This window comes from Neolamprologus brichardi, chromosome 23 (genome assembly GCF_056152115.1).
Source record: "Neolamprologus brichardi isolate AB-2024 chromosome 23, ASM5615211v1, whole genome shotgun sequence".
In the NCBI taxonomy this organism is placed as follows: Eukaryota; Metazoa; Chordata; class Actinopteri; order Cichliformes; family Cichlidae; genus Neolamprologus; species Neolamprologus brichardi.
In genome coordinates this window covers 754,630-764,799 of record NC_142125.1, presented here as the reverse complement: position 1 = coordinate 764,799, position 10,170 = coordinate 754,630, and the positions used below count along the sequence as shown (strand labels likewise).

At 46.5% G+C, this 10,170-nt stretch overlaps 1 protein-coding gene across 2 annotated transcripts in view; it reads left to right on the top strand.

The window, feature by feature from the left end:
• Positions 1-226: 226 nt before the first annotated feature.
• fbn3 (fibrillin 3) overlaps positions 227-10,170 on the top strand; it is a 77,912-nt gene continuing 67,968 nt past the window's right edge. Inside the window, exons 1-3 of one of the 2 annotated variants that reach the window (XM_087836855.1) lie at positions 271-362; positions 1,809-1,865; positions 4,163-4,478. In XM_087836855.1, coding sequence (XP_087692981.1) covers positions 4,300-4,478 — 179 coding nt within the window. In that variant the 5' untranslated portion in view covers positions 271-362; positions 1,809-1,865; positions 4,163-4,299. Of the gene's footprint in view, positions 363-1,808; positions 1,866-4,162; positions 4,479-10,170 lie in introns of both variants that reach the window. The other variant, XM_087836854.1, reaches the window with a different exon arrangement.

Genomic DNA, 10,170 nt, shown 5'->3' with positions numbered 1-10,170 from the left:
CAAGAATATTTCCTTTGAGGAGCTCTTATCTCATCACTCGGTTTAGCCTGAAGGGGAGTTTTGTGCTCGGTGATGATAGTGGAGCTATGTCAGCCACAGTGTGGAGGTTTAGCTACTTGGCCCCTGTTATAACAACTCTAGGAGTCTTGAGGAATGTGGGTTTGTCCTGCAGTCCGTTACTACCCCCCTCTCGCCCAGTGTCTGCCTCACTCTGTGTCCCCTCCCCTCTCCCAAACAGGGCAATTCCCTAACTTTTCTCTTTTTCTCACACGGCTATAGTTCAATATTCCATTCGGGGGCACATATCCTGTCTCGAATTCCGACGGGGCTCCTCGACGCCAAGGCGCTCCAACTGCTGCAAGGTATTAGTACCTCTTGACAACACTAAAATGTGCTTATCAATGGCTCTGACCATTCTTCCAGCAGCCCGTTGTTATCTCTTTATATGCATGGCTGCCATCTGAAGATGCACAAAGGTAGATGGAAAAATCTAAGAACGCTAACGGATGAAGCGCGGATGCTGCACTTTTCCCTCTAACCGGCTTTTTGGTGTTAAAACGGGCTCGTCGCGTTTTGCAGATAATGCGTTGCTCGCCTTGTTTGAGTTTTAGTGCGGTTTCTTGGAGCGTAAAGCGGAATGAAGAGCGCACTCACCTATTTTCCATCTGTTGTGTTTCAACTAGTCGGAGTTGATGTTGCGTTTTTCTCCATTCATAAAGTCGTGGTGCAGATCTCTTTTCCGCGCGTCACTATCGTGGAAACTCTTATGTGCTTTTCTTGGTCCGCTTGCAGCAGATGTCTTGAATGGCTGGTTTGCACTTTTTAAGAGTTGGACTGAACCAGACACACTTGTGCACAGCCTGCTCCAAATTCTCTGCGCTTCCGTGCAGTGGATTATCAGCAGGCTTAAATGTACTTGTAATGTTGCACCTTACGTAATTATTAACTGTTTAGGTGGAAAAGAGTGTAAACTGTGCTTGGTGTGATTTTATCTCTAAGCAAACAGGCTCGTTTTGTGCCGCGTTAAAGGGCATGTTTGGCACCAGCGGTCCGACGATTAAACGATAATCGTGACGGATGCTTTACCTGCTTTATTTTGACAGCACACTCGGAGGAGTGCTCGGCAGAGCTCGCTCTCCGTAATTGATCACGCATTTCTTTTGTTCGGCTCTGATCCCGCCTCCACACTCAGCTGCAGGGAGCGCAACATTTCGGTTTTCGAGGGATTTTTATTTGAATCAGTGTTTAGAACAAAAAGCGACGATTAAAAAAGGACGTCGCGTAAAAGTTGCGCCAGATTCATGTTTGGACGCGCTCCATTTTTTTTGCCTTAAAGAAATGTGAAATATAGTATAATAGTGGAGAATTATGTTCACATTTCTTTTTTCCTCAACATCCATCTCTTCCTGCCGGGTTTGCCAGCTTCCTCTCCCCGTGTCTGAGTTCACGGCTCATCCATCTCTAAGGATGTGGGGCCATATTTCTCCTGTGTTCCGTGTCCAGCTATGTGATGCGGTTGGACACTGGGCTTGCTGAGGTTGTATATCACAGGGGGCCCAGAGTTCCCCGTTAAACCCGTAGTCTGTGAGGAGTAAAGAATGAGCCTCATGGCTGTCTGACGCCCTTAAGACTGAGCTGCACAGTTACAGTTAGAAACCAAGGCTCCATAAATCACTCGATGAACACTGTATGAGTGAATAAATGGCTGATTGTTCTTTGTTACTGACCAGTTTTCTTTCTGGTTGTGAAATGATCATCTGACACTGTACAGACTATCTAACCCTCAACTCCTGCTTTTCTACCAGCAGCCGCTCGTCCTGCTCTCTGGCTCCCTCTGGTCTGACGGCAGCCATTTGGACCAGTAGGTGTGTGAATGAAATCACAGCAGAAGTGCTTCAGTAGCTGTTAGATTTATGTTCTCAGCAATAAAGTTGAGCTAAAGCTAAAGATAATATGTGTAAACGACACACTATCCTTTAAGGGGCAGCAGTGTAAAAGCTTCTTCTTTGTCCCAAAGGGCAAAAATAACCTCCCCTTCACTTTGTTTTAATTTTAATAAGTAAAATCTTTATTATCCTTTTTAATGTCAGTAAACAACACTGAACGCTGTATGTTTGACATCAGCGTGTTTCTCTAATCGGTTTATGACCTCTTTCCCAGTTTTTGCAGTTTTCTGTGTCTGTTGAGTGATAAACTTGTTACGAGCAGGCTTTGAAGTGCAGTATACTGAAAACAGATCAAGTCAGAATTTAAGTCTCTCTTCTCTTTCCTTGCGTCTCCTCAAATCACATGTTTTCTATTGTCTTACTGTAACCGCCCAGCATCTCAAAGGAAAGAAGAAAATCAAATGCAAAGTGTTTTGCATCGGAGTATATCGTGCTCTCTTCACAGTGGTCAGAAATCTATGATGGCATCATTTATTTGATCTGCTCGTTACACAGGGTAGACATGGAGCTTTAACGATATATCAACTCAATTAATTAACTAGCAAAGTTATCATCATCAATAAGATACCATAAATAGTTTATTGTAACAACATTACAGAGTGTTTGAAATTCAGATACCAAGCAGAGAAGTTGACGTGGTGTTAAACTCTCCTCATCCAAAGCTTTGCGAGGTGTAAATGTGAGGCTGTTACACTAAGATTAACAGCAGCTCTACACCATCGTCACGCCCACCAGCACCTAACCCGACATGCACCTCCCCCCGAAGTGTAACTACACATGACGCACAGGTGTCAGTGCCACTGTTCAACCTGTCAGTTTATCCTCGAAGCATAAATCTACTGTCTTCCTTGGCGTGAACCTCTTGGGATGTAACTTGGTGCTCTCAGAAGACCCAGACAGGGAAGCTTGTACGAGCAGCTCTGTAAGATCAAGATGTCGCCTGAAAGTTCAAACGAGGAACAGATAAAACAGCTAAAATGTAAAATATTTAAACTGCTGGCTTCTTGAAACATTGAAGTAGTTTAACGAGCTAACACTGTATAGAAACAGATATAATAGCCAAAGATAATTGATAAAGGTTTGATAAATGTAACATCTGCCACTTGAAGAATCAATGCTTAACCAAAACACCCACCCCCACCCCCCCACCCCCACCCCCCACCGGCTGCAGAAGATGGCTTCCTGTTTAAAGGGAGGTTTTCCCTCCCACTGCTGTCAGGTTGTAGCTCACAGGGGGCGACTGTTCGTGGGGGTCTTTACAATATAAAGCACCTTGAGGCGACTGTTATCGTGATTTGGTGCTTTGAAAATAACATTGAATTGAACTAATTGAACTCCAGGTCGGGGATGAGTTTCTGCCCCAAGTGGAGGAGTTCAAGTATCTCGGGGTCTTGTTCGCGAGTGATGGGAGAAGGGAGCCGGAGATCGACAGACGGATTGGGGCTGCAGCTGCAGTGATGCAGACGCTGCACCGGTCTGTCGTGGTGAAGAGGGAGCTGAGTGTAAAAGCGAAGCTCTCAATTTACCGGTCGATCTACGTCCCTACCCTCACCTATGGCCACGAGCTGTGGGTAGTGACCGAAAGGACGAGATCGCGGATACAAGCGGCGGAAATGAGCTTCCTCCGAAGGGTGGCTGGCCTCTCCCTTAGAGATAGGGTGAGAAGTTCGGCCATCCGGGAGGGGCTCAGAGTAGAGCCGCTGCTGCTCCACATCGAAAGGAGCCAGCTGAGGTGGTTTGGGCATCTGGTACGGATGCCTCCTGGGCGCCTCCTGGGTGAGGTGTTCCGGGCATGTCCCACCGGGAGGAGGCCCCGGGGCAGACCCAGGACACGCTGGAGAGATTATATCTCTCGGCTGGCCTGGGAACGCCTTGGTGTTCCCCCGGATAAGCTGGAGGAGGTGGCTGGGGAGAGGGAGGTCTGGGGCTCTCTGCTTAGGCTGCTGCCCCCGCGACCCGGCCTCGGATAAAGCGGATGAAGATGGATGGATGAACTAAAACACTGATGATGTGATGGAGTCACAGAGCTGATGAGAAACATAGTTAAGATGAACTTTTCTGTAATTAGCTGTGTTAAAAACATCTAGTTTATTCAAATGAACTCAGGTCATGCTGTGAAACGGGCCTGCAGAGTAAAAGGAAAGGTGCTTCCTGTTAGACCAACGTCTGTGTTTAACTTGTCTCCTAACTTTAATATCCTTTCTTCCTCTGTCTAGCTCTTACTGTGGAGTGCACGCCGTGATTTGGTCTGGATCCAGGTCCAGGTCCTGCTGCTCCGTCTGGGTCCGTGAAGTGAAGAGTCACGGAGTGAGCATCAGCACAGGAGGGACTCAGGTGGAGGTATAGCCGACCGATGGGATCTGGGAAGCTGACTCAGGCTCTGCTGGGATGGGTGGTGATGTGCCTCGGGGCGGTTCAGGTGGCTTGCAGTCAAACTGGGAATGGCCCGTACCAAGCTAGCCGCTTCACCGGCACCGTGGACCAGAGGGAGGCGCAGCGGGTTCGACGCCGCGGCCAAGAGACATTGAGAGGGTGAGAATCTGTGTGTTTTACTGTCAATGGCCAATCACAAACATAATACAGAGTCACATGGCACTGCAGGCTGAACCAAAGTTCATGTAGAAACATTTGTCTCTGTATCTGAACAAGGATTCAAACCATGAATGTTTTCTCTGCTGAGCTGCTGAGCTTTCTGGGCTCAGGCCGAGCTCGCCTTACACCAGATCACGCTGCTGAATACTGCAGCGTTTCGTCAAAAACAGGACATTTGACATTAATAGACAGAATAAAATCTCCTGTGTTTTGTGGAACATATGTGAAAGCACAGCTTTCTATAAGTCATGACCCAAATACCCCGAAGTGTACTGGTTACGCTATACAAAGGTATTCAGGAATGTGAGGAGATTATAGGCCTCAGTGTTTAAAGTATTTAACAGAGAAATTCAGTGAGCTGGGAGCTGCAGTGCAATAACATCAACCACTCATTTCTTTATATTTTCCTTCCCAGGAGTCAAAGTTTTGAGCAGTAGTTCGTCTTTGTTGAAGGTCTTTCAAAGTTTTTCTTTGGGCTTTGGCTGCTTTTCAGAGTTTTCTAAGGATTTTCTTTTTCATTGTTAAACTACTTCATGCTGACCTTTAAACCAGCGGTCCCCAACCCCCGGGCCTCGGACCGGTACCGGTCCGTGAGTCGTTTGGTACCGGGCCGCGAGAGTTGAGGCTCAGGTGTGAAATGTATAGTTTTCAGGGTTTTTATCGGTTTTCAGCGTTATTTTGTTATCATTTTTATCGTTTACTCGGTTTTCCTGGGTCTTTTCACGTGTGTTATGAATAAATTTTCTTTTTTTCGGTACCGGTACTAGTTTTATTTTGTTGTATTTATCCGCGACACCTTAAAGGCCGGTCCGTGAAAATATTGTCGGGCATAAACCGGTCCGTGGCGCAAAAAAGGTTGGAGACCGCTGCTTTAAATCATTCATGCGTAAAAAGGCATCTAACAGCGACGAGCCCGTGGCGTGCACCCAGACAAACATGACATAGTTTGAACACCAAAGCATTTTACATCTGAACCTATGAATGTTTTTGAAGTGCTGTTTATTTGTCTGTGTGGGGAACATCCAGAAACATCATCTCAGCAGCTGCAGCCGCTCGCCTCCCTCCTGTTTCACTCTTTCACTTTGTTACCCCAACATCATGAATCAGGAACATTAGAGTTGTCGTTGTATATTTCACCTCTTCTTGACAAACAAAGCGTGTTTTGTTGGAGCTTCAGTGTCTGCATCAGTTATTCCAATCAGTCTCCCATCTGTCCCAGCTTACGGTTCCCCCGGTGCCAAGTCACAGGAAATGAGGTATTCGTATCACCCACGGGGGGCATGAAAAGGGCGTTTGTTTCACCGTTGCAGGTGACGGAGCAGCTGAAGGAGCAACGTGGGGCTGGAATGAAAGACAGCCGAGTACCAGAGAGGAAAACTATGAGCGCATAGCTGGAGGTTTTGAGTTGAGGCTTATTAGAAGTGCGGGCGGCGTCACCAAGCCGGTGTTTTCTCTCACAACATGTCCAGCGCTGCACCACAAATAGGCCGCTCAGGCTGACTCACATGCTTTTCCTTGACATATTTAAAGGAGACCAAAGTGCACGGCCCCTTTACCAACCCTACGACTTATCCTGCCTGACACAAATATAAGCACGAGCATGTGATCAGCAATACTTCACATTCACGGTTCGTGTGACAGGCAGGGGAGAGAGGAGACCGTTGCACAATAGCGCACTATTACCATCAATAGAGTGCGGTTTCATGAGAACAAGTAACAAAAGCCTGCAGACGTTTTCCATTACATTGCTGAGATTTTGAAACCCCACAGCGTCAGGAATAAAATGCTCATGCAGCGATAGTTGCGCTGAAGTGAACTCACAGCATCTTTGCTTTGAAACTCGGGCGTGTTTATGCTAAAAAAGGTCCGCTCGCACGCTGGGGCCACGGCGAGGACCACAAACCAGAGTCGTTTAACAAAACGCTGGTTTCTGATTGTTTTGATTGGATTACTGCGTGTGCCTCGGTGTGCCTGGTAACTGTCACTGAAAGGATTCTTTTAAGGTGCCTCCCGTGGCCAAAGCTCACGAGCCCAAGTGTCGAATCTAGTTTCAGCTACACTCTGGGGGTCGTTGGCCCAAAGCGACGGCGGTTCATCTGACATCGGGTAAAATTAGTCATCTGCACATGAGCAGCTCTGGACGGAAGCCTCGAAAATGAAGAAATCTCATTTGTGACGAGTTTGGGCTGTTAGAGCGAGCTCAGTGTTTGTTGAGTTTCATTCACACTGGGTCTGTATTCACAGTGTTGGGAAGGTTACTTTTAAAATGTATTCCATTACAGATTACAGATTACATGCCCCAAAATGTATTCTGTAACGTATTCCGTTACGTTACTCAATGAGAGTAACGTATTCTGAATACTTTGGATTACTTAATATATTATCATGCTGTTTACAACTACATGAATGTACTATTGCTGTGATTTATTACTGTTACTGAAGGTCCGCGGCTCCGAACCGTAGTAAAGGGACCTCTGGCTAATACGGTGGGTTCTGTGTCGGGCTCATAGCTGAAAACTAGCTTTACTTTGTTGTCTGGGTCAACTTTGCTAGCAGAGACAGAGAGAGGCGTTGAAAGGCTGCTCCAACAGAACTTATTGTTTCAGAGGAAAACACGAACACGGTGTACAGTCGAGTCTTAATAGCTTACTTACAGCTGGGCTCGTCAGGCTCTCTTCTTGGCTGCAGTGGTTATTATTATATTTACATGCTTCCAGCTCCCGTTTCTGCTCGATGACAGCTCGTACTTTTCCTTTTTCTCCCTCCCTCACTCACAGACACATAACGGGTATGGCAGTCCATTCTCCCTGCAGCACGGACTACACTGCCCATGATGCTACATTCTTTAGAGCTATACCTGTAGCATTCTGCCTGTTAGCTTAGCACAACAACAACAACAGGCGCTCTCTCACCCAGGAAACACGCAGAGAGAGAGCGTCACCCTGTAACCATGGCAACCGTAACGCCGCCTGGAACAACAGAACGTAGCTGTCAAACAAAACCCAAACAGTCCTGACCCGCCACAATATGAAACAGGGAAGTACCGCCGTGTAATCCATTTATTTCAACAAAGTAACTGTATTCTAAATACCACCTTTTTAAACGGTAACTGTAACGGAATACAGTTACTCATATTTTGTATTTTAAATACGTAACGGCGGTACATGTACACTCCCCAACACTGTGTATTCATTAGAGTGGTACTAATCACAGCAGGCTGTCACAGATTCTCCGTGTGGGAGATGCAGGGACGATGGTCATTACGTTGGCCTTGGGCTGAGGTGCAGTGTTTATTTGCTGGCTACAGCTCCAGATCCCCTGGTCTGTCTCCGGCAGTGCTGGGTTTGACGTTGACTGACTGATTTATGGGCTCCCGCAGCGCACCGCACCCTGGCACCGCCTCATGTGAAGGCGGGATCGAATCCGAGCCGGCTGGCTCCGCGTCCCACGGCAAACCGCCGTCTGACCTGCTTTACTTAAATCTGTGATTGACTACCTGAAGAAGGAAAGAGCGAGACCAGCCAACTCAAACGAGTGTATCATTTCTCTATCATTTAGTAAGCTCGTATGTTCGGGCTGAGAAGTCTTGCTTCATGCCCTGCTTGGCAGCTCCTCACCCGGCTGAGATGAGGCGCCTTCGATGCTGCCAAACTGGCAGCCAGTCGGCCTCAAACCAGAGGATTACATTTAGTTACTTTCCAGGATAATGTCAATACCACCCTGATGGCCTGGATGGGGTCCTCTATTCACAGACTGCCTTGGCTTGTGCCTGATTTGAAACAGAATAAAGAACGATTTTGGATATCAAAGCGGTTTCAGCTCAGACCTGCAGGAGTGCTTTCAGAGCACAGGAAAGAAAGTCGCTCTTAAAAATAAAGCCTCAGAGTTTCTCTTTTCTGCACATTCGGATCCATTTTGGGATTTTATGCTGCTGTGAGTGAGCTGACAGGATTATCTGGGACAGCTGATTGGCGTGTGGCTGCTGCTTAATGTCAGACTGCGTGAAAAGACTTAGCCACAAGTTTCCTTCCTTCTTCTGATACGCACAAAAAACACATTTGTGTAGCTGTGTTTGTTTTACAATTACCTTTGTTCAATTAGTCCATGTTTCTTCACAAGAAGCACTTTTCATGGCACGAATAATCTCTGCCCACAGAAAAATAATCACTTCTTTTTATATCAAAGCAATAAGAACAAACACTCGCGCTACAAAACCACAAAACACAGACAGTTACTGTAAAACTTTATCTCCTCAGTCCTTCTGACTGACGCCTGATAAAACAGATTTATTGTGGTTCCTGTTCTGGCTCCGCTTTGATCAGCGTTTAGCATCTTCAGAGTTCCTCCTTTTTTTATCCCAGTCTGTTCTTCAGTTTTTAATTTTCTCACTTGCCCGAGTTTCTTTCCAGGTTTTAAACTTGATGGTTTTCTTCAGCTGCTTTGAAAGCATCAAACATTGAATCATTTTGCACATTTAAGGGCTTAAACGTGTCATTCGAGCTGGGCCAGAGTTTTCCTCCTTTGTCTGTTGCACATTATTTTATTCAGCTTGTTAAAGCCGACTTATAAAAAGTTACAGATCATCGTCAGCTTCGTATCTGTCTGCAGCTCATTTTCTCTTTGTCACACTCATTGACTCGTTTGTAGAGAAACGGGCTGTTTGAGGCTTCAGGCGTCTGAACCTGTGACCAGTGCAATCACAAGCGTACGTGGGCAAAGACACCGTGAACTTTCAGTCGGTGTTTTTATGAGTCCGGCTGCTCTGCACTGGCCAACGCAGGGTGACTCATTTTCTCAGCATACCAGGTTTCTGGGCCACTTCTGTAACTTTGCCTTCATTCTTCACTTTCCTTTGGATGAGCTGGCAGCTATTTCCCTTTTGTTATTATTAATGGCAGTTAATGAGCGATCCACGGGACGGGGGTTAGCTTCAAAGGCAGCAACATGGCCACAGAAGAGTTCATCTGTTGTAGTTTTAGCTGTGAGAACAGTAGGACGTTTCAATATTGGGGGGAACCCCCCGGGGCTTAAACTCCTTTTTATGGCAGTTTTTCATTTTGCTCTTGGTTCGCCCTTAAAGCCTCCTCTGTGCAACGGGAGACAAGGCGCTGACCCAGAGGAAAGAGGTGAAAGAAAGAGGAAAGAAAACAAACCAGAGCTTCTGACCTCGGAGTCGCGCCCTCGTAATTCGTTGTATATTGACATCAGGTCAGCGGAAAACCGTCAGTGCTGCGTGGAGGAATGGATCAGGAAATAATTTTGCTCGTTAGGCGTTGGCATTTAGATTCTTGCTGTATCCATTTCTGAACTTCGGTTTGTGTGTTTGCAGAAATGCAGCCCCACTCAGGGTCCGGCCTCGTGCAGTTCACGCTGCTCTTTGCTTCGTTTTCATATCTCTGTTTTCCTTCTCCTGCTTCTTCTCAACATAAACTTGTTTGCTTTCTCTCCCACTGATCTCCTGTTCCTTTCCCACCAACCAGTCTTTCCTCTTCCTAATCACCGTTCCTTTCTCTCCAAAGGTCACAATTTGGTTTCTGCAAACACCCTTAAAGAAATTTTCCCCGTTGTTCTTTTACGTGTTTGTCTTCTTTCTTTGTCTGACCGTTCATTCTACCTTCATTAATACCTCTCG